The 24,987-nt window shown below is 40.7% G+C and overlaps 1 protein-coding gene across 9 annotated transcripts in view; it reads right to left on the bottom strand.

The window, feature by feature from the left end:
• Positions 1-24,987, bottom strand: part of LOC111218395 (dachshund homolog 1-like) — a 109,675-nt gene that overhangs the window by 39,849 nt on the left and 44,839 nt on the right. For all 9 annotated transcript variants that reach the window (XM_022740678.1, XM_022740680.1, XM_022740683.1 and 6 more), the window contains one exon: positions 2,339-2,454. In XM_022740678.1, the coding sequence (XP_022596399.1) occupies positions 2,339-2,454 (116 nt within the window). The remainder of the gene's footprint in view (positions 1-2,338; positions 2,455-24,987) is intronic.

Below are 24,987 nucleotides of genomic sequence, written 5' to 3'. Positions count from 1 at the left end.
GTGTGAGTGGAGGCCCTCTCCACTTTAAAGGAGATGTCATCTCAGTGTGGTGTCAGTCCACAGCAAATAATCCGATTTGAGGGCCAATCTGCCTGTAATGCATCAGCAACTGGAAAGGCTCCAGAGCAAACCCCCCCACCCCACAACCCACCCCTTCCCCGCAACCCCCCACCCCCCTCGGGCATGATACTAGCATGCACGCATTCAAGACACTCACACATACACACGTGTGCTTTCACACACATATGAGGGTATTTCCTTAAATGGAAACCTAAGCATATTAAGATGTCCTTTTCTAAATGGAACTGGTGTCAAGGGCAAAGATACATATGTTAACAATGTGTTTCACATAGGCTTCTCTGGTCCTGTTAGGAGTGTGAAGAAGACATCTTTCCACTGTGTTGAATATGGTCATTGATTTTAATCTAATGTGATTTGAGTCTATGTCTAATCTCCATGTCTAATAACTAAAAACACCAAAAAAAAACATTTGATGGATCATGGTTTGCATGATGAAATTACAGCAAACACAATTCCTTAAAACAGGGTGAAGTGAAAAAGGATGCATTGGTTCTGTCAGCTCCTTGTCCCTTACGAGGCTAGAAGATTAGATAATTGATTTTTCTTTTTACTTTTGCCAAATTTGAGCATGAGGCAACCACTCGAGTCATAAGGGGCTGAGGGAGAAGTACCTGCATCACAGATTTACACATGCAACACCGGGAGAGAATTGACATTCTACTGTGAACAAAACATTTCATGGAGTATTTGGCTCTTTCTCTGCAGCCCAAATTAAACTGTGCTATGGCTTTTTTTTTTTTTTTGTGTGGCGTCTTGGAGTATTGGTGAAGCCGTCGGCCCATATTCCGTCTGTGTGTGCAGGCGCCAACTCATCTGAAAAATGAACTAATCTGACATGACATGATAGTGTAACTATTTAAGACAGTTTCTCAATGTTGCTTTTTTTATCATCAATCAGTACATTTCGACATGACAGGGAGATCAATTAGTCGCCTACTTAGATGCTAACTTCTGTGTGGTCAATTATACTTCATTATTAATCTGTCAGAATCTGTAACTTCCTTGACGTTTAATGCTTAATACCATCATCAAAACAATAAATGGTTTAATTATAACACAGAAATTGATGGAAAAGTTCTGTCTCGCCACAGTAAGGAAGCTTAAGGCAGTTATGAGAAGACCAGAAAACCTCAATTACTTTATCTCTGCCCCTTGAATACCCTGACTAAATGTCAAGATCATAGAGTCCCGCTGGGCTTAAAAGGGGATGATATCAAAAGGCTTTTCTGTTGCTTTATGTTCCACTAAATAACACGGGTCTTTCTCAACTTTGTCCTCCTCTGTGTTCACTTCGGCCTTTAAGTTCGCATTCTATACCACAGCGCAGATAGCCACTGACCTCACCCTATTCCCAGAGTTCAAAGCACTAGCCTGTGAGCCTCCATTGTGCTGAATCACAAGGATGGCCCGATCTGTGTGCAACACTGAATTTCAAACAGCCAGACGCTGCTTTGCTAAAGAAAAATAAAAAAAACAGTTGGAGACTGTGAGTTAAGATAATTTCTAGTGTGTTAAAATTGCTATACACCAAAGATCACAATGGAAAACCACCTCTTTGTAAAGAACTACAGTTAACGGTTGGTAAAATACAATGTGTACTGTATGCCGGGTGAGCATTCAAAGAGCTCCTTTCGACAGTACAATATCATTAAATACATATCAAAAAGGAGAGCAAAATATGCAAATCAGAGCACTTACAGCCACCAACATCAAAGCAGTCACAATGAAGCCAGCCACAAATAGAACAAAAGCATTAGTTGCAATAAGACTTGGCCCAGGGGTAAGTTAGGGCACAAATGGTTGTTGTTGATTCTTGTGGCGATAAGCTTGCTTTAGCATCACTACTGCCTATGTACATATACCAGTGGAGTGGATTTAATCGCACTAATTAGAATGCACTCAAGGCAAAATGCAACATCTACTGGAATAATCTGAGAGAAAAGATCTCCACTCCAATTTATTCTCCCCCTTTTGGTTTCCGGGGGTTGAGCAGAGGATCTGTTTTTGGTAAACGAGTGAGCGGCTGGTGTCTGGTGGTTGGGTGCATGTGTCACTTTGGACTGGTTGCCATTTCGAGGACAAGCTGCAGGGAGGCCACTCGTAGGGAGGTTTTGTGCGTGTGTGTGTGTGTGTGTGCGTTTGTGTGTATGAGTATGTGTGTGACAGATAGAAAGAGGGAGATAGAAGAGACCCAGACAGAGCGAATCAGAGCCTTAGCAACAGCGACAGAGCGCCACAGACTAAGACCAAACCATACCTGTGGGTGGGATCATGCCAGGGGACATGAGGCCAGGGACTGAGTGGGGCATGATGTGGGGGTTCTCTGGCGATGTCACACTCTGGGTCCTCTTCGGAGGCCGGCCGGGTCTGGAGCTAAAACACCGGGGCAGAGAAGGAGGAGAACGCGGGTGAGAGACATGGAGGAGACTGGCAGAGGGAGGAGGGGGTTGTGTGGGTGGTGATGGTGGCAGGGGGGGAGGGGGGCGGGGGGTGTTAACATTTGGAGCACTCCAGAATGCAATTCCATTCCAAAGAGCTAACATGTACTGTAAATAAATTTCTTTTCAAGGACAGTTGCTTTCTGCAGCTCAACATAATAGACTTCCATAACTAATTAGATTACACGGTGAATTCATTTCCTTTATTGAAGATCAACCACTTTTTGATGCATAATTCATAACCCGTACCTCGTTACCTGTTCCTCCGTATTAATATCCCCACACTATTTGAATTGCCTCGTTTGCATATGCTAAAATCCAGTGCGCGGCCCTCGGCCTGGAAATTACATGTTAACTTGTTATAATTATTGCAGTCAGGCCACTATTGATTTATGAGACTTTTAAAAACCAAATATGTGTAGTTCTGGTAATGAATGATATTTTAAGGTTCTTCAGGAAATTAAAAGGCAATGGCTGCCTTAGGAAATGTTCTGCTTGCTTGATTTAATGCGTGCCTTAGCTGGAAGGTGGTGTGACAGAGTGATTCAGACCTGTTGGACGGTTCTGATGGGGGAGTTTTATTACACCAAACGAGGGGCACAGATCCAGCCATGATAAATGACTGTGCCACCTTACTGTGGAGGAGAAAAGGCCTCCAAAGCAGATACACCCCTGACTTTCCACACATCTTACTCATTCACTTATTAATACAGCTTGGAGTTGCAATCAATACCTACTTTGCTGGCTTATAGTTACAAAGAAAAGCCTACAGGGGTGAAAAAAAATGCAATGCGCATATAATGAGGGGGCCAAGATCGTATAGACGTATATTCTTTATGAACAAGGAGCTGGATGTCTCATCTGAAGATGAATTATGGTGACTTGACACAGGTGACATATTGGCTTCATACATTATTTCACATACAATAGTCCATTTTGAGCTTAACCAGGATACTAAGTTCTCTCCAATATGAACTGCGCTTAATCCATCTTTAAAACACCGAAGGGTTTCCGTAGTCTGCTTGAACTATGGGAGGAAACCTGAACAAACATGGCGTTTGACGTTTTACATAAAAAGGACAGAGCCAGAAATCAAACCGGGGAGATATTTGTTGAGCCGATGCATTCAGGTTACATATTGATCTGTTAAATGGGTGTGCTAACATTATTATATGATAATGTCGCTGTAAAGTTTGCTGTAAGGTGTGATTTATTTATTGTCTTTAATCCCAGGCAAAGTCTCTCCATACCCACATCGATATTAGTAATGATTATGCTTTTGTCATGAAACTGTAATCATGAAAGGGAATTTTATCACTTTATTTTCACTGATGACACTGACTGTGTTGTTTGCTCTCACTGTATGTAGGTTTAATGTGGCAAATGTTTTTTCTAACATGATCGCTGGCTTAAGGGTCAGTTTACAAGCTGTTTGCATCCAACAAACATTTACCGTTAAATTAGCAAATGCTGCCTACTGATGAGCTCTTCTGACTTTTTCAAACAATGATGTCTCCTTCTGGACTTTATGGACCAGTACAGTATATGAGGCCGCTTGTGTTACAGTAAGTTTCACTACATTTCCCAAAGGCAGTATCTACAGGGTGATGCGGTGTTTTAGTTCAGATAACCGCACCGCCTTAGTAGTTGAATTTATTCAGCCGTGTCTTGTGAGGTTTATTTACCTCAGTCCTGCTAATAGAGTGCACTTGCTCTATCTGTCTGAATGTGCTGACTCTCTCATATACCAGCTCTGGAGGTTTTAGGACTAAAAGCAGACCTTCACTCAACTGTGTCCCTTTGGAAGGGAAAACACACAAGTGATAGAAAGAAGCAGGGAGAGGGAGAGGGAGAGCAAATGACAGAAAGTAAGAGGAGGGCAGTGAGAGTGAGAGGAAGAGAGAGAGAGGAGCAGAAAGAGAAATGAGTGCCCGCTCAACCCACCAACGTCTGGAAATGTAATTCCTATTTCTATAGAAGCACCTCTTTGATCTTATGAGAGGGAGAGATCGCAGACAGTTTTGCTGTCATCACTTTCACTTGTACTCTGGCTGAATTATTTATGAAAGACCTCAATAGAGGGTATGTGATGGGTAAAAGGCTTTTTTACCAACAATACTAAAAGCAAAAAGGACCTCAAATGGACAAAAAAATGTCACATCAACCTTAGATCATGTCAAAGGATGTGAACCCCAGTACAAAGACCCAGTTAAGTAAAGGTAAAGTTTAGATAGGCTGCAAGAGAATCTGTCCGTGTGTTTAAAGGGATCACATTTCAGCTACTCTCTGCACACATATAACGCTGGCTAGCCATGAAAGCAATACACCAACTGAAAAGAGCTTTGAACTGAGGGACCTCCAAGCAACAGGAAAGCCTCTCAGAAATTAATGTTATTTTTTCCTTTCCTCAAGACTGAGTGGGTGTCTAAATTTACAGAAATGGCTTTACCATAGAGGGGGGGTGCACTGATTAATTTCCTCCATTTTTTTTTTTCAATGCCTTGCGATTCGTGTAGTTTGGCATAATGTCCCTAAACAATACGTAATTTAGTTCCTTGAAACGCCACAGCTGAGGCACGATGCTAACATCCAAACAGATCTGCAATGGTCAGAGCCATCCAGGCTAGTAAGCTGGGTCCAGAGAGGAACTCAACCTGGCCTCAAACAAAAGAGCCAGGCTATTTATCAAGCAGCAGATGCTGATTCCCTAAATAGCCTGGCACAGAAACTGCTCCAAACTAGGCCATTATTGCAGGAAAAAGATAGCACAACTGGATTTATGGTTGGAATTCTGGTACTTTTCATTTCTTATCCGCTGTTTATTTTTTCAGAATTTTCTCACCTTACTTTCATTTTCTCACCTCTGCTTTAAAATGGTTCAGAAAATAAGAAGCTGTGGGTTTTAAATCAGACTTATTTGGACAATATTATTTCTGTATTGGAGGTCAATCATGAAAGAATCTTATTCCCTGCTTTATTTATATTTATACTAAAAGATATTCAGGCCCATGATATCTCTGGCTTCAATTAAGGAAACAAAATAGGCCCCACCAGCTTTGGGCTGGGGCCACAAATATGTTACACATCTATTCTCTCTTTCTTGTTTTGCTGCCATGGTGAAAAGAAAATAGTGGTGAACTTTCCCTGAACCAGACTTCCTTTAATGGCCCGGCCGTGTGTTGACCCAGCAGAGTCGGCTGGAACCTGATACTATCCAACACACTACGCTGCACAGGCAATCAGATTACATGGGGCCCAACAATACACTCCACACGAGTCCAATTTCAGAGCTACAATGCAATAAAAGCACAATAATTAAATTCGCGTTCTCACCCCGTTTTACAGGAAGCCAACACAAGGTGATAGGTATAATAAGAGGTATAATATCGCATGAGATCAGGACGGTTTTAGATCTCGCTGCAGAATTCTGACATCTCACTATCAGACTCTTTTCTGTCGACGGAAGCAGTGACTGAGATCTTATTACCCAGAACGACATTAATGCAGTGATTATGATCTGTTATAAATCAATTGAAACCACAAATGTAATGTTTAGCCCAAGTGAGCACACTCCCTTAGTGGATTTAGTTACACACAAAAAAAAAAAAAAAAAAAAAAAAAAAAAAAAGAAATCATCTGCTCCTCCCATCTTTGGATATCTTTAGGAATTCAACCTGATTATGTCAATAGTGATTCCAGTTTGCAGAGAAAGAGCATAATATTATTTCCTGCTGGTTATGATTGAGCCATTAACCTTTTATCTCAGGCTTTTGTTTGACGTTTCTAAAAGGTAAGGATGAAGATATTTATTCCATTTCCGCCCAGTCGGCCAAAACAAGCGAGTGAATCATTCCGTCTGGGGCTTGTGTAAACAAAAGGCCTCTCCAGGTCTCTGCCAATCAGGCCTTATAAAATATTAACCCAATGTCATTGCCCTTTTAAAATCTCTCACCTAGAATTCCCTAATTGTTCCTTTTCTTTATCTCTCCAGTGCAGAGAGTAAATAAATTAACAAAATAGCTTTTATCGCCCTGAGTAACCTTTTAACTGAAGGATTATCTGGGGTTTATTTTTCATTTCTCTCACAGCGATAGCAGAGCATGCCCCATTGATTGGTTTGCTGGGGTGGTGACCAGCCATGAAAACAAGGTCTTATTGATAAAACAAAGCAGCTCCTTACCTTTTAAGTGCCAGGTCAGACAGAAATTCAGAGGCCTCAGACCATCGGGGGCTTGAATATGCTGAGTTTATAGTTTTCTTTTTATTTGGTATAATCAAACTGTTTAACAATATGCGCACAAATCCCCTGAGAGGTTAACTATGTCTGTTGAAAGACAGGGGTAACATGGCTGGAATGTATTCCTACCAATTTAAAATCCCCACAGATAAGATAACAGCATTGCTTGAGTAGAAAAGATGAAATGTTTAACTTTCCTGAAAATTCTAGAGATTAGTTATTTTAGAAGCAAGCTCTTCGGTTTGTTTTCTTTGTCAGAAAGTTAAAATAAAAAAAGCTGCCTTACAGCAATAAAAGGGAGACTGACGTGCAAGTATTAGCATAAAAATGAAATTTAAACTGCAGTGTGGAGTGAAAATGAAAGGATACTGATATTCCACCGTGGATTTGTGGTGATAACATACATGTATAATTAGTTATCAGCTGATTTGAATGTGATCACAGTTCTCGGGCTCCCTTCATGACCAGCTGCCTTAAATAATGTTAGCAAACACAGAAGCACAGATAACGCCGCTTTCCATGCAAACTAACTGATGAGGAACCAAGAACTATTTTATTAGTTATTTACATGTTTCCTTTTAATCTCTTCTTTTTTTTTTTTTTTTTTACATTTCACAATGTTAAACATTAAGAAATAAAACTATGTCAATAATCAATTAACCATTCTAAGAATTGCTAAAAGAAAAATGTCTTCTTAAGCTTCTTGAATGTGAGGATTCACTGATTTTCTCTATTTTATGTCACTGACACTGAATATCTTTGAGTTTTAGCCGAAGACGTGTCTTTAGGACATTAAGTAAAATCACTGATATTTTTTCACTTTTTTCATATTTTAAAGACCAAACTATTAATAAATCATTTCAAAAATAATTTTCAGATTAATTCATAATGAAAAGAATCCTCAATTGCACGATACATTACATGATAGTAATGTGAAATAATAATCATAAAAAAAACAAAACCACTGAAAATGACATGAATATACGTTGCCTTTGACAAAAAAGATGATTTATATTTCCTGCTGACCTTGACAGTCTATTGGTTGTGATGATCATGATCTCAGAGTCACAGTGTGATACATGGGAATATATCCACTCATCCATCTTTTTCATGCATCCATCTATCCTCACCCTCATCTTGTATCTGTATTTGCATTGAACCTATTCTTGGATTATCTCAATCAGCTTCCCCTTGCACCTGTCAAACACTGCCTCGCACAGGTAGCCACATCGCACTTATCTGATCTAGATAGCTGGATTACAGCGAGTTTGTGAGTGCGAGGAGGGAAAAAAAAAAACAAAAAAAAAAAAACACACACTTTTATTTATTAGGGGTAGGAACAGCTGCATCCGCCTGCAAACTGTGAACCTTTGTTACGGAACAATATATCACAGATCAAATGGTGTGAAATCAAAGGCGAGAGAGAGTTAGCATCAATCCCACTAAAACCCCTTTTAAAGTGCTGTCTGTGCTCTGATCCCTGTGTGGACTAATATGCGGGGTTGAGATCAGTAGTAGTTGGGAGAGTGGGTGCCTTCCTGGTGTCTGTGTCTGGGCTCAGGCCTGATTAGAACCGCGCTGGGTGAGCCAATCGCAGCGTCAGACGGCGCGGAGGAACTTGGAGCAAGTCAAACTCCTTCCACTGCCCTCGAGCCTGTGTCATGAAACCACAGCCACGCTTCGGGAGAAAACCACTGTTACAGTAGCTCCAAAGAGCTAACTCTTGTAATCACATTCTATTAGAGCTGTTTGAAGCTTCTCAGCTGTGAAATAGAATCTAAAAAAGATCTAAAACACGATAAATTGCTGATTATTCCCATGCATCATTAATGTTAAAAGCTGATTTCATAATTGTATGTCCCATAACTACAGAGTCTTAGATTGTTTAGTATCACATCAACAGACTCTGATAATGAGTAAGCAGACTTCCTACATCACGGGAACTGATGAGGAAAGCCTAATTGGTTGACTTTTCCATGCCTAATGGATGATTCTCTTAATTAAAAAGATACTGTACCAAATGTTAGAAATCAGATAGCGCTTAAAGTAAATGCAGTTAATCAAATGTATGAGAATGAGCAGTTCCAGGAAAGCCTAAATGAGATTGGTAGATATGATTTTGCTCCAATATTTATTAATTGCGAGTGCCTTTGGTTAGCAAAACAGAACAGGTCTTATCTTAAAACTGTGAGGAAATTTCATCTAACCACTCTCACTGATCTCTCTTTTTCATGAACTGCGATGCATATGAAACAAGTCTTCAAAACAAGGCTTTAAAAACTTACCCAGTCAGGGTGCCTTTGAGGATATTTAATTAAAATCTAATCCTGCATTCATTAAGGCTCACATAAATTAAGCTGTCATTCATAAGATTTATGGATTCTCATTTGCATATTGCATACAATTCATCAATTACTCAAGTATGAAAGGAGCGCATTTCCCTTGGAGCTGCCTGCTAGCCTGCCAACATTTGAAATGAGAGAAAGAGCACGACTGTCAGGCATTCACTGCAAACTTTTCCCCACAATGTCTGTGCACTGATTAATCTCATTTTCTAGGCATCCCTTACAAGATTGTACACAGTCCAGCTGCACTTTTCAATTATTTCTCCTGTCCTCTCAACTAACTTTGAAAGCAGGACGGGCTAAATGTGGACTGGGGGCTACTTTAGTCTTTATGTATATAACATGTCTTTTTGCCAGGGTAATCATAAATTAGAGAGAGGGGCTTTAGTGATCCTAATGGAAGGGAAATGTAGTAATTTTATTGCAAATCCCATCAGGCAAATATTCTGCATGCTATAATAGCATATTTCCTGTCACATTTAGAGAGGAATACATCCAGCAGGCATTCTGACAGAGGGGGGAAAAGAGCGAGAGAAAGATAGAGGGGGAGGGCAGACGGATGAGAGAGAGAGAGAGAAAGAGAGAGAGAGAGTGGCAGAGAGAAAACAAAAGAGAGGGGGAGAATCTTAGTGGTAAACACATAAAAACTCCCTTTTTGGACGTGAGGCTATGGGAAACACAGTATGGAGTAAGTGCTTAAACCAAGCGGAGCATGAACGCATCTAAGATAAAAGGTCAGGCAAAAACAAACAGACCACTCGTGAGGACGAATGGAATTAATTGACTCATTAATATGCATGGCTAATAAAGCTCAAAATCCTAAAACAAAAATCATTGTCAACCATTCCCTTTTAATGGCTCTTATTTTCAGCTTGAGAAGAGCTCGTCTACAGGGTGTATCAATCTTAGGAGGGGTGGAGTTCTTCCACCAAACAGACTTGGGGTAACCTCAGTGTTGTATGCTCATGTCCTCCCCAGCAGACAAAGGCAGAGTTGTTCTGGTGGAGGGATTAATTGAGAATTAATCCCAGTTTCTGGCAGTGGAACAGACCGGCAGTTAGAAGTGAAAGTCATCCTGAAGGGTAGTTAATTGGTTCCCCATAGCAAAAGCTTTGGAGAACAGAAATCAAGCTGCATTTTCATTAATCCTCCCCATTGTTTTGTGAAATTGTTGTGGAGAGTGACTTCAGATAGAGTCAATAGTTAAGGCTTTTAATTTGCTTTTAATTCTGCCAGTGGGGTGACAATTAACAAACCCCAAAGAACAATAGCTGTGAAAATTATGCGTTCGATTGACTCTAAATGACTCTGAAATCATAAACCGATAAGCAATTAATATACTGTACTCTACAAATGGTAAGTACCTCCAACATGCTTGATGCGCTCCATCTCGCTCTGTCTCTCCCTCCATCTCTCCCGCTCTCTCCATATATCACTCTCTCACCACTAAAGCTTTTGAACTTTGGGAATAGCACCACCAGATTGTCGGATGTGATTAATTTCAGGTCTAAATGGACACAACAGACAGAAAGGGTGATGTAATCATAACACGAGGAGACACAGTGACTAACAGCAGAGATGGAGGAGGACGGGAAAGCAGAGAAAAAGAGAGAGAGAGGATGAGGGGAGAGAGACAGAGCAGAAGATGTAGACCGAGAGACAGCAACGACTCACAAACACACTCTGAGTTCAAGCTAAACAGGAAGACCATGGTGATTAGCATTAATTGCACTGAGGATTGGAATCCTGTGTGAAACATTAAACAAAAATTATCTACTGTTTATTCACTTTTTTTTCCTGATTTTCTTTTTTTCAATAATTAATGAAAAGTAAATACTTGGAGGAGTCCAAAAATGATCTAGGGAGGAAAAGAAATGTTTACATAATCAGAAAAAATGTTCCCGTCTTCTCTCCCTCTCTCTCTCTCTCTCTCTTTGTATACATGGAAAGGTTAGGGCTGGGGCCTGTTTCTCACTGTTTCCCCATCAGAAGTAACAGTGTCTGTTCCCCTGAGTGTCGACTGCTGTGAGAGTGTTTGCATATTTAGATACAAGCAGCCCCTGTTTATGCAGCCCCACTCTCGGCTGCTCAAGTTCACTCCAACGCAAGCCCTGATCAATTTGGCCAGCTGTGCTTTAAATGCTGTTTACAACAATAACATCGCGGCTAACAGAGCAGAGCTTAGCGTGCGAGCACACACACTTCCCAGAGAGAGGAAGAGAGGAAGAGAGAGAGAGAGAGAGAGAGAGAGAAACAACTTCAGAGGGAGCCCCCAGCCTGCACATTCCCAGACGAGCGTTTGTACTGAGTTAAAGACGAATCAAAGCCCGACTCCTCTGCAAGAGATGGAAGAATTGGATTCCGTCTGTGTATATCTCTGTGATCCTTCCGGAAGAATCTCTGACTGCAAGCAAAGAGAGGAAATAACAAGAACTCAAACTAGAGTCCCACCCTGAAGTGGGCCAAATTGAAGGTGGCACGTACCAGTTACAGGCTTTATTCCCGATGAGTGACTGGCATTGAGCGCAAAATATAATGTCAGGCTCACTAAAATCCCCACATACATGACAAGTGCTTTCGACAGGCCGCCGCACATTTCATAAATAACTCTGTTTGGGTGAGATACTACATTCCTTGAGCCTTCAGATTTCTCTTAAAAGCTTCATAAGAGATAGAGAAAACTCCATTTAAGCCTGGCAGGAGAGCAAATAGGCCTACTCAGCAGATAGCAGTGAAGCTGCTGGTGTCCTCTCGCTTGATGATATAATTCTTAATGTACAGCCTGACTAGACATAAATCTTACCCAAGCATCACCTCACCTGAATTCTTTTCTCTCTCTCTCGCTCACTCTCTCTCTCATGATGAATTGTTTGCTACATCTCAGAGACTAAAACCCTTCAACCTCTTCAAACCCGGGTTTCTAATAACGCGTAGGTGCTGGGGAGAGGTGACAGCATGATGAATATCACAACAGACAGCTCCAATATGGGACAATTTTACCAGATCGATATCTCACTGCAATATCAGAGAAAAGGAGCTGATATTAGTCTACACAGTGTATTACAGATGGGGTACATTTCTTCTCTCTGCACTCCCAGTGAACCTAGGCTATATTTCATCCATGTCGTCAATGGTTTACACACTCACAAACGCTCTGGAAACTAATCATAGCATGGTAGCCACGCCAGATGCATCTGCTTAAAATTATCCATATGTGTGACGCATCCATAGCCTCTTGTTCAACACGGCGATGGACTTGCAAATAAACTGTGAATCACATTAGAGGATGTTACAGACCATTATTTCTAGTGAGAACAAATGTTTTGTCACATTCTAATAGAGAGATCTCAGGTCTCATGTGGGCAGATGCAGCTTTTTGGTGGAAAGCTGAGGCAAAAAGAGTTTCACACGTTCGCAAAAAAAGACTACAAGACGACAAGATTAGACAAAGAAGTGTAAAAATGTCATCAGTAAAGCAGAACACACGATGTTTGCTGAACATTTCATTAAACTATTCAATATTTAAGCAGCAATTTCTAGTATGATACGCATGCAAGTAAAACCATGCAAGAGATATTTTAGAATGGGTTATGAGACAATGACAGATTTTTTTTTTTAACCCAAACTTTGTCTTTGTTTCATTGTGGACAAAGAATTCTTACTCTATTAGTCTCACTCTTTTTGTCTGAGGACTGGTGAAATTCCTGTATGACATTTTTTTTTTGTTGATCATGTCACTACAACATTAGTGCTTATTAAATCTTAGATATGTCAAACAAATCAGTCAAATAAACAGAGTTTTTTAATCACATGGTACATGCAAATATTCGTACGTGTGTCATTAGAGGTCTGCGTTTAAACCTGCAGAGCGGAACTTCTGTCTCCCCCTTCTGGCAGTGAGTGTAATTACACAAACAGCAATGGTAACGCCAATGCTAATCCGTATTCATTCGTACTTTTTTTTTTTAGGCTGTAATCCTTCCTCTGAACACAAGTTTCTTTTTTATCTGTAGCATTAGAAAAATGTCCTAGTTGCTGTAGCCTACTCGGTCTCTGTCGCTGCGGTTGCTCCCCTCTTCAGCTCTGGCTAACCGGTTGCCGTTTAACGTAAAACATATCGCTACCGGTGCACCAGCGCAGGATTGTCACCACAGACACCAGAGTTAACACTTTGGTACAAAGAGATACAAAGAGATTTACCTGGCGCTGATGGGCTTAATCAGCATCGTGTGTACTCGTTTGACGAAGGCTTGAAAGTAACCTACGTTCATTTATATGTAAAAGTCCCACACTCAGTCTTTAATTTGGTAAATTACAGTTCAGAGGCTTCATCACAGTACAAACATTTGTTGAGCCCTAGATGAATAAATCAATCACAAACACTCTCTGACAAATTAACTGACACTGTTCTCTTTGTCAGGCTCCACACTAAACACTGTGGTCAAGTAATGTGTGCCTGAAGAAATAGAATGAGACACCTTTTACTTCCAAGGGAGACAGATGCATATAGGGAGAGGGAGAGAGAGAGAGAGAGTGAGAAAGAGAATGACAGAGAGACTCAGGGAGGGAGAGCAGACGTTACTAACGCTTAATATCTTCCCTCTCCAGGGGGCCGGGACTGAGGGCCCCTCTGCTGTCAGCTGCAATAGGACCAGCCTTTTTGTGAGTGCCCAAGGTTCGTTAAGGGCTATTAATGGAACACAGTATCCCTTGTGCAGGAAACTTGTCAGTGTTTCATTAGAGACTGATAAACATATAATACGTAAGTGTCAAACACAGTGTGTGTGCAGTGTCTTCGCAGTGCAATGCGGCGGCAGGAGGGGAAAAGGATTTTGGGATTGCAGTGCAACAGTCATTCCCATGCTCTACACTGACAATATTAATGATTTCATGAACGGGGAGGAGTGCGGGGGACACGTCAAAGCTATGGAGCACGCTGTTGGCATCATACAGAGGAAGTCTATAACTGGGGTGCAGCCTGGCAAACACTGAACTTTATTATAGTCTTGAACAGTGTTCTAAGTAAAGAAAAGTATTCTTGGGTCGATATCTAGCCAAGATAAGACAAGCTGGCATGTCTCTGTTGTTCTCTTCTAGCAGCCCGGGCCCAAAAGTACAAGAAAAAGAAATACATCATATTCAATTAAAGTTCTTTTTTCACCACTACTGAACAAATCAGCCCACAGCTGGGACTCTGGGTCTAGTTCACAAAGTCCTTTTGATCATTATGTGGCAGTAAGAGAGTTTGGAGTCCCATGGAGTATGGGACCAAGCTGATCTTATTATGATAATTGGAATACATCAACTTCAGATAGCACTAATGGAGTGAGATTTCAGTGATCAAGAGCACATATTCAACTGTAGAAGCAAGTCCACTTTTTTAGAAGGAGGCATTATGCAATGCTCTGGTTGTGTTCCCAGTAGGCAGCTACTGAGACCGCCAGCACAACCAAGAGTATGCTTTTAGCTTTGGTGTTGGAAGCGATGCTACACTCTGTGATGTTTAGCGCAGAAGAGAAGTGTTACTGCGGTGAAGTTACATCTATTTCCCCATGAGTGAGTAATTGGTTACCATGACCATTAATCAGTTAATCTTCTCTTTTTACCCCCTCTCTTCAACAAAGAAATATCAGAGGTTCAATAATTAAAAACGTGTCAGGTGAAAGTCCAACGCGCTTCCTCACACTGTATGTTCTCACATTCCCTGCTTTGTTCATCTTATTAACCTCCTCTCCACTCGCCGCGCCTTTAAATGAAATCTTTAGCCCTTTACATGTGAAATTAAAACTGCCCTCCCTTGAGCGCTTTTAATTATTCTTCTTGAGGAGAAACTTCCACTTCCACTTTTGTCAGAGCGGCCTTCTTTCTTCCCAATCGCCCTTTCCTCACTCCCACTCACTGCCCAGGTCTGTCATGCTTCACTCCTCCCTCCAGTCCGCTGCTCCCTTTTTTTTTCTTTTTCTCTTCTTCTGCGGGTCTGTTTAATTCTCACCTTGCGCTGCCCTTGTCATCAAGCCGTTGAAGCACAAAGCCAGGAGCAAGGGAGTGTTTACTCATTTCCCCACTACATTACCCCTCCTATTAATCACTGCATGGAAACTTCTGGACACTGAAACATCTCTGCAGTCGCGGCCCCAGCTGTCCCCTATGCTAACAGGGCCGACCTTAAATAACTGGCATTCTGAATATTATCTTGTATTATTTTAATGTTGCGAGCGAGTCCACCGTGAAACTTGTGAACCACTCTTTTCAGTAAACTCCCTCAAGCCAAGACTGTCATTATGTTGAAGGGTTCAATATGTCAAATGGTTTAAAATCAGTTTGTTTTCTTTTAAATGTCTCACATAATGCCTTTGTTGAAACCGAACATAATGATGGTCCTTGATAAACACAAAGTTGAAGTAAACATGGGTTGGTTGACATTGAAATTCACGATATATTATGTGCACGCAGGACGGGCAGAGGTTAGTGTCTCTAATTAATCAAATTTAATTGCATGTAAATTGTATTTTAAATGCAGATGAGGAAAAAATAAAAAGCTGTTTTTTTGAGGAGGAGAACGCACCCTCTTGTTACTCTTCACTTGTTCTATTTGCTGAGATCATAGAGTTGAGAAATTAACAGTTTATAAAAGTAAGCCATGTTTCTAGCTGCTGTTAAATATCAAGGTTTCTATGGAGAAATGCTTGATTTTTCTTCAATTATATCTTTCAAAAATGAGGAAAATACATTTTTTAAAAATAGAGATGAGAGAAATTCATTCAGAGTCCTACGCGTCCACACTGCCCTGTGAACAAGGCAAAGCTGCTGCAAAGGATCCTTATGAAATTCAATTAACCCACCAACAGCTTTCCGTTTTCTCTCCTGCCCTAATTCCCACATTCCCACTGAAATGACTGCATTCCCGGCGATTATGCTAACCGCTTGGAGTGCACTATAAATTCACAGGTCTGGGAAAGGCTGTAACGAGAGCTCCTTAAATATGGGAAGGAGACGTTTGAGAAGATGGATCGCCGTGGGCTAGCGGTAGACCGGCAGTGGGCAGGGGGAACTTGTTTGTGAAACACATGCTACTAGCTGCTATACTGCTTCTAATGAGGCTATGGACATAAGCGGCATTATCATTAATGATTGAACCCCCTCCTTTTCCTGCTCTTTCTTCATGTGCTTTTTTTTTTTTTTTTTTTCTTTTTTGCCACAGCCCCGTGTCCTTTTGCAATTATTGTTTTACTGGATAGCCCAAGGCGGCAGGCTGCATGTGTGTCGGCTATATATGGGAAAGCAACAGAACCCAAAATATTTGAAATTCAAATAAATGAGTAATGTAAATAGTTTTGAGAGAGTTTACCCAGTGAACAATGGCCCCTTATGAGACACAAGTGCGACAGAGGGAGAGAGAACAGGACTGCTGGTGTGGGGATCAGAGCGGTGGGGGTTGGAGGGATGATCCAACACAATGTGGCCCTTCTCCTAAAGCAACTTGTTATCAGGCGCTACGCAGAGCCCCCCATTCAATCTGCATTTAAATACATTTCGGTCCACTCACTCATTTGCATTCATTTCTCCCATTATATTTGAAAATGGCCAAATGTCTAGCCAGCACAATGTGAGAGCCTATCACCGGCCAGGGGAAGCCCACACCTGATGCCAATTTAGCCTGCTTGGATCTATTCATTGCCATGGCCTGATCTGACAACTCCAGCTCTTCCCTATCCAGGAGACTTTTCAATTGGATCTGCTTGTGGTGACAAAATTGTTTTGCTCATTGAGTTTTTTTTTTTTCCCCTTCTTCTTCTGTTTCCCCCCCTTTCTGTCTCGCTCTCCCTCTCTCATCGTCACTCCCTCCGTCTGTGAGTCTGGGTGTCTATTTGGGAGCCATGGGAAAAGGAGAGGCAAATGATTCTCAGTGGCTTCTGATTTCCACTATTTGTTCAGCATTAGGCCCACTTATCTCTGAAAGAAAAAGCAACATGTGGAGAGAAAGTGACAGGCAGAAACTCAGCCTCACTAACAGGCCTATTGTGTGCTGAAGATCTGCATTCAAACACGAGGGGCCCTCTAACTCTTTCTCTCTCTCCCTCCCTCGCTCTCTCTCTCGCTATAAAACGCGCACATACTTGTGCATAGACCTCTGTCGCAGTCAATTACTGCTGCTAATCTGTACTGCAATGGAGAGTAAATATTTCATTACTTTTTCAAATAAACAGTTGGTCTGAGCCCATGAAGTGTCATCTATCCTGTGAAAGGAGCGGTGACGTTCACATTCAATTACACCATAAAACCACCGAGCTTCTGAAGTGGACTTTTTTGTGCTGAGAGCACACTACTAAAATCATTAGACTTGGTAGCAACATCTTGAGATGAAAAGCTGAGTTGAGAGCCCACCATTTACACAACAGCACCTTTTCTTTGGCCCAAAAACATTCTGTGAGCGCTGCCCCCCACCCCACCCCACCCTGCCCTCCCCTTCCTCTTCCTCCATAGTGCTCTCTCTTCCCCCTGCTTTTAATTCCTTACAGAAAAGTTCATCAGAGTTGGTGCGCCTAAGCAGCTCGACAGAGACACACAACACTGTCGTCTCCGCGACATACTAACTAAGTAGTGTTGTGTGAGATTAGTAGATGAAATAATGCGAGGAGGGCAGGAGGGGAGGGGGACTGGCGGGGGGTTGACAGAGAGATCCCAGAGTCTACTGCTCATTAATCACTGCAGCGTCTTTGACCTTTCATTTGCCAAGGGCGCAAAGAGAGGAGGAGGAGGGTGGCCGCCACTGCTAACGCTGCCCAGGAAAGAAGGAAGGTGAGGTGGAGTGAGAAGACGCAAAAACATGACCACGAGACTGCGTGGTGCTACAGAGATACGCTCAAGTCCAGAGAAGATGCCACAACACATTCTTAATGAAGAGTGAAATTAATCAGCTTCACGGGCTGTTAGATGAATCAGGCGTTTCCCAGCCCCTAGGTGGTATCAGCTGCTCTGCTCCGCTCACCAGGCCTGATAAAGACCGATAGGCCCCTTGCCCATTTACACATGTTATTAAAAGAATTACAAAGATGTCTGCTCGGCTCCCTCCCTTCACACCAGCCTGGGCTTTGGGAACCGGGTGCTGGAAATGGCAAGGGGGTGTGACATTAGCGTCAGGCGTATTTTTAGCGTCTGGCTGCTCAGCTCTTAGTTACCAGGTGGGATGTTATAACTGAAGGCAGCCAGGCAGTGGTGGTGGTGGTGGTGGTGAGAAAAGCTTGACACACCAAAGCTATCAAAGAGGAGAGAGTGTGTACCTGTACGTGTCTGTGTGACAGAGAGTGAAAGAGAGGAGGATAAGTGAAAGAGGGAGGGAGAAGTTGTACAGCTGTAAAAGCTGGATTGTGACCCTGCTTTAGAGACTTGTGTTGATTGATATGTAAAATGATGCCTGTTATACATCATTACATCTCTATTGTCTATTGTAACTTGGAAACACACTCCTGTAATTAGATAATGAAGTCTCAATGTTTCACAACGCGAGCGCGGTAAAAAAATACTCGGTCTAAATAATTAAGCTACAAATAAGCATGAGAGAAAATAAAGGATAATGCAGGCTAATCAAGTGAAAGTAATGCCACTTACGGAATCAATACAGAGGAAATGAGTGATACAACTCTGGAATAGTTTAGCATCAAATATGGTGGGCAGTTATTAATATACATTTAAGCTTATTTTTAACCCTAATTGATGTTCAAGGTTAATCTAATCAGACCAATTGTACCTCTGAAGAGCCTGCTCCAATTTAATTGGCTATTTTTATTGCCTCAGCGAGATTTTAATTGAAACCAAAGGGGATCTAACAACAACTGTGACATGTTGATGTCTGGGGGATAGTTATAAATATGTGACAAAATATGTGCATTATTAATGTGATTTCTTAATGCATTATTGTAATGTGTCCCCAGAAACATGGAGATATTACTTTACGCAACATGGAGGTTGCAGGGCACAGAAATCATTTCATCCTGAATATGTCAACAAAATAATACAGAGACATTTTCTTCTGACTCCAGGCAAATCTAGAGATTTAAGTTGTTAACATTGCAAAGAAAAATTGGAATTTGTCAAAAGAAAAGCTAAGAGTGGCACGAACTCTGTATGTACATCTTGAGAAAACTGGCCTTCACCCAGTTGGTACAATTGAAATGTTGATGAAAGTGTTAACTCAGCTGTCAACATGTTCAAAGCTTTTTTTCTTTTTTCTAAGGCTACAGGTTGAGTGATTCAAGAACAGTGTTACCACCTAAGTTGGAAAAGCGATGAGACCATAAAAAAAAAAAAAAAATCTCATTGATTCAAAAGAAGAGATTACATTGTATCTGACACAGACATGAACATTAGCATGAGACTCCTGGATCAAATTCTGCACGGCAGCAGTTGCCATTGATGATATCGATCACAATCATGGCTACTACGACAATAGGTGGACCATCAGTTGGCTCTTTGAAAACAGGCTTCCTCTCCTCCAAATTTGTGGGATTTTTTCCCTTTATATCTGTATGAATCCCCCCCCCTCTTCCCCCATTTGGCAGAACTGCGATATTAGAGGTAAAAAGCTTATTAAATGTATGCCTGCTTCCTGCTGACAGATCCACTGAGAATTTAGAGGCACACAGGATTCAGCGCTGTTGGAGTGTTGTTATTTGTCCTCTAAGGGATGACAGTTACTCTTTACCAGTGCTTTAAATATCAGACCTATTTCCAGACCTGAAATGACAGAGGTTAAGATAAGGAAAGATACAGGGAGAAGCAAATAGGGAAACTAAGAGATAGAATGAGAAAAGGTAAAAACTTAGCACTGCTCTGTCCTCTGCGAATGAAAAGAGTCTAAGGGAGCCATAGTCCCACAGTAAGAGTGGAAAACACCACCTACTCAAGCCTGACATCTGTATAAAAACAAAAATAATCTGCTGTCAGCAGAATGTTCAATGACTCCTATCACCCGGGTGCTGATAAAGACTCTGGCCGCTGTAAGGATTGGGCTGTTATGTGAGGGGCTCAGTGGATTGGAATGCATGCTAATTGCCATCAGAAATATGTGGTGAGCCTTACAATTTCTGGCATTGCTCCGCACCTTGGCGAAGGACATGCCAGAAGGGTTCTAGCAAAACAAAGATTAATGAACAGTGTTGAATCGCTGTAATGCCATGTCAACAGTACCATACATTTCATTACAGAGGTCACCAGTGCCTCTGTGTTAATGCCATGCGAAAAATTTTCACAGCACAAGTCTTAGTCCTTCCAGCAAGCTGAAAACGGGAGATAAATATTTTACTTGTTGGACGATATTATACTGTTGATGTGATTACATGGACCCATTTACAGTGGCCAAATGCACATTTACTCAGCCAAAGGTATAAAAAAAAAAAAAAAAAAAAAAAGGGGCTTGGAAAATGTAAAAGTCCACAGCATCACTGCAGTGACAGTAGGAAAATATATTCAGCGTGTCAGTATAATCCACTGTGTCAGTAAAACCTGATGTTCTAAACAGGAGCAAACCTCCCCTTTTAAATAATTGATATTTTCTGATTAAATGTGGCAGTTTGGAGATAATGAATTCTTTATAGTGTGCCTTGAGCAACTCAACAGCTTTGCCCTGCATGACAGCTTTATGGGGCGTCTTTTTGCCCAAATTTTGAAAGTTTAACCTATGTAGATCAATGTGCTTCCTTAAAAGAGTTTAATAAATTAAAGTGCAGGGGGCTTTTTTTCCTCAGCGAGCAGAAAAAGCTGATGAGACAGGTTTAGTTTAATCTCAGGCAATAGAAGTCATTAACCATTCTCCCAGGAATTAAAATATAGCTTGCCCTTTTCTTCTCTCACTTATCATTAGCATCACTTTAATCTCCCCACGTTTCACACTGCTATTTTAATCATTACTTACTGCCTTTTGACAACTGAAGAACATGGCTTCTCCCCGCTCAGGCAATATCCTGATTTTAGCTGACAAAATGTAGGACATCATTTAAAAATATCTAAATTTCCTCTTCCTTTTTTATTCTTCTAACTTCCACTCTTCAGACCCCTGAATGTCTGTCTATTTATATCAAAGAAAGCACAAAAGACTAGAAGAGATTGAAAGGACGACATTCAAAATGCAATTTGAGTATGTTACAAGGGTAACGAAATATAGAGTATAGTTTATTTGTATCTATCATGTTATTTTAATGGATGGTGAGCTGCAACACTGCTCTATGTGGGTCATGTAGGGTGTTGGGGGGTATATTTGTCTGCCCTTGAATCAATGAACATTTACAACAGAAACCACATATCTCCAGAGCAGAATATAAATAAAGTATTATGACCAGTCTCTCAATGACAATGACAGATGTAGGGCAAGCAATTTCTTCAACTTTTGTTTCTTTATTGTTACTGGTAACAGTAAAACCGAACAATAGGAGTGGATCTGGAGCATGATTAATTTGGAAATGATGAAGAAAAAAAAAAAAGGTTACAATGGCCTACAGCTGATAGTGTATTATATTTCTAAATTTGGTTTTGTGTGAAATTTGTAGTTTGGGGATTTCATGATCCAAATTCAGCTAACTTCATTTAATTTCTTTTAACAAAACATTGTGTGGCTACTGTTGTAAAACTATTAATGTGAAAAAGTACAGACACCATACCTAATTCCCACAATTCAGTTCTTGCTGGTAATATACAAAGAGGAGCTTCATACAGCTGCATGTTTATGCAAAAAGATACATTTTTGCGTCATTACATTTCATTTGACTGATTCAACAGTAATCCATCTAAGCTAGTGTAGTTCTCCCCTAAAATACATGAAATTGAACTAATCTGCTTTTCCCTCAGTGACTCAGTACTTCACTGCCTTTTCTAAAACTGTGCCAAGATTAAAGGCATTACCAAAGAACAGAAACCTCAAGTCCTTTAGATTAGTGTTCAATTACTTAATCCTTTAATAGAATTTGAGTTTTGTCCAAAACAACAAAGTACCTCAAATGCACATTATTACTGCTGTCAAAAGCAACAAGCAGATTAAGTATAACTGTTACAGGAAGGTTTAATTCTTGAGATGGCTTTTACAAGTGGAAAAATATAGATATAACGATCATTTAGTGAAACATATGGATGGCATGTTGTCCTAATGAGCCAGACGAGCAAATGCAGAGCTTGAGACTTTGGAGTAACTTGAAGACTGAATCTAAGAACACTCCTCTATTGAGGGGAATAAAAGCCGTTGTTTTCCTTTCCTTGTCATTGGGTGCACATGAACATAAGACCAGCACCCTCCCTCCTTTCCTCTCTTCAAACCCTGCACCTCCCTCCCTTTCTCCTGCCTCAATTTAAAAATCAACACTGAGCTTGTTCTCTAAACGGTTGGAAGCAGTTTATGAACATTTCAACAATAAAATCCCCTCCTCTTACATCAAAAAGAAGCTAGATTCATTTCTGATCTCTATCCAAGTTCAAAGGCTAAGTTAAAGTGATACTTCAAAGAAGCGTGTAATCAAAGACATGCAGCTGTTAAAACAATCTTTTGTTAGTACATTGTCTTCAAACCAGACTCTTCACAAAATCCCCAAATGAAGGGAAGCAGAATCAAATAAGTTACATTAAATCATTCTGAGTGGGAAGCTTTGGTGTCATGCTAGAATAAATGCAACACTAAAGATTTACTACTATTTACAGCAGCTGAAGCAGTACAATAAGCCTGGTATCCTGCCGCAGGAAAAACTACCATGGTCCTCTTAAATATGCCAAGGGCTTGAGGCACTGTAAAATATGCCCTAGACAAAAATGAGGCATTTTGACAAATTAAGCACCTAGTTATGAAGGCTACATTGTTGTATTTGATGTTGTATCCTTGCCTCCTTTTTGCAAGGCTCTCTGGGTCTGTGTAAGCAGTATAATGTCCTATCAGTCTTTCCACTGTGGCCTGCTGCACTGTGTCATTTCATTTCCTTCACAAGGGCAAGTTGCAGCTGTATTAACAAGTCCCTATCACTACTTGATGGCATTGAAATTTTAATGCTAGACCGTCCAAAAGGAGTTACGTGGAACAGAGAAAAAAAAAAAAAAAAAAGGGGGAGAAAAAAGGGAGCTTTGCCAGTCCACTGGCTTGGCTTAATTTTTTAATATGCGTTAGCACCTTGCTTTAATCCGACTCTAATGTACATCGTCAGGGGTTACTGTTGAGATAGAGAAAGGGGCTGTCAATCAAGGCTTGGTCAAATTATACCCAGACTCCATTAGGTTTAAAATAGAGCGATGAGGTCTAGCATGAGTCAATCAAATCATTTAAGGATGGCTGTTAGGGTTATTACGTTCTACTTGTTATGGAACCTACTCTTACCTTTATTGCCATCACTGGCAAGTGAAAGTGAATGATCACTGAATTGCACCTGTTGTTTTCATGTGAAAAATGCTCCTGTACATTGTCCTGGAACTCTGCTTTACACTCTGTAATGCAGAAAAGCCGTACACTGGCAAGCCATCTGTCTCTATATGTATTATATTACAAAGTGAGTGTCTTTTTGTGGTTTATGAAAGCAGAAGGAATGTAATAAGTTGGCAGTTTAAAAGTGACATAATATGAAAATCTTTTTGAAAAAATAAGCAAAAATAATCACTTTAATAATATTAAAAAATATTAAAAAATAATATATCAGAGTATTAACTGTAGGTGTAGCTAGGTGTACTTTACATTTTAGCAGCATAAAGATTACTAACCTGTACATCAGAAGATCCAAACAGGACAGGAACAGGACACCACATGGAAAAAAGCGAAAGAGAAGGGGAAAGAAAAAGAGAAAAAGTCATTATGATGATGAAAGAAACCTATTTTTCAGACAGTATAACTTATTAACTGTATTTACTAGGAGAACGAGAGGAACCATAATGTGTTTCATCTCCAGAATAAAGACTTTCACACTGTGTTTTGCTTTTTGGGCATAGCTCCTTAGATGAGTGTAATTGCCAAATAAGACAAAGCAGATGCATCTGTTCTGTGAGGCGTCCACAAATTTTTGGAGGGAAAATCTGTAAGTGAATAACAGGCCAACTGACAATATGTGTAAAACGAGAATACTGTTGTGAAACATTTTCATTTGGACTGTTTGTAAACATGACATGGGGCTGTATAACTGCCAGGCAGCTCTTAACAGCCACATTTCCAACTAACAGAAAAGTGGGGAAAGACAAATTGCCAAAAATGACATTATCATTTCCGTATATGTCACAAGGCAAGTAGATCTATGTCAGCCACTGAAAAGAAAGTGTGTGAACCTGCCTGTGAGTCTGTGTGTGTGTGTGTGTGTGTGTGTGTCCTTTTGCATGTAAGTGAGCGAGTCTGTGTGTGTCTGACCTGCTCCATCTGGAGGATTCGAGCACTCGGGGGCTGTCACACAATAGGGAGACGAAAGCCCGCTGAAGGATAACAAATGACTTCATGGCAAAACAGCCATTGAAATTCTTTCAGTATGTGGCATTAAAAACAACTGAACAAATAGAGATAAGAAGGTGGGTAGGATTTGAAATGAGATTTTTTTTTTTCACTCTCCCCTCTCCCTTCCTCTCTCCCTCAGCTTAAAAGCTAAACAAAACAAATGGAGCTTATTACTGCAGATTACCTTACACTGGACAGATTCACCGCATGAGGCCTAGTGTAAACAATGTCTTTCTCTCCGTGTACTAACTATGTGCCATTTATAACAGTGCACAATCATATCCACGGTGCCCATAGATAAAGCAAAAAATATATCCTGGCCAACAGTTTAAAAATATAATTGTTTAAGGGACTGTTTCCATGTGGGTTACCATAGCAAACACTGATAAACCAATTACCCTGTTATATTACTGCGTATATTACCTCTGCATAAACAGCGGCTGCCATAGG

The sequence above is a fragment of the Seriola dumerili genome, unplaced genomic scaffold, assembly GCF_002260705.1.
Source record: "Seriola dumerili isolate Sdu_G_001 unplaced genomic scaffold, Sdu_1.0 BDQW01000052.1, whole genome shotgun sequence".
Taxonomy (NCBI): Eukaryota; Metazoa; Chordata; class Actinopteri; order Carangiformes; family Carangidae; genus Seriola; species Seriola dumerili.
The sequence above is the reverse complement of the archived record's forward strand: the minus strand, read 5'-3'. Positions and strand labels throughout refer to the sequence as shown.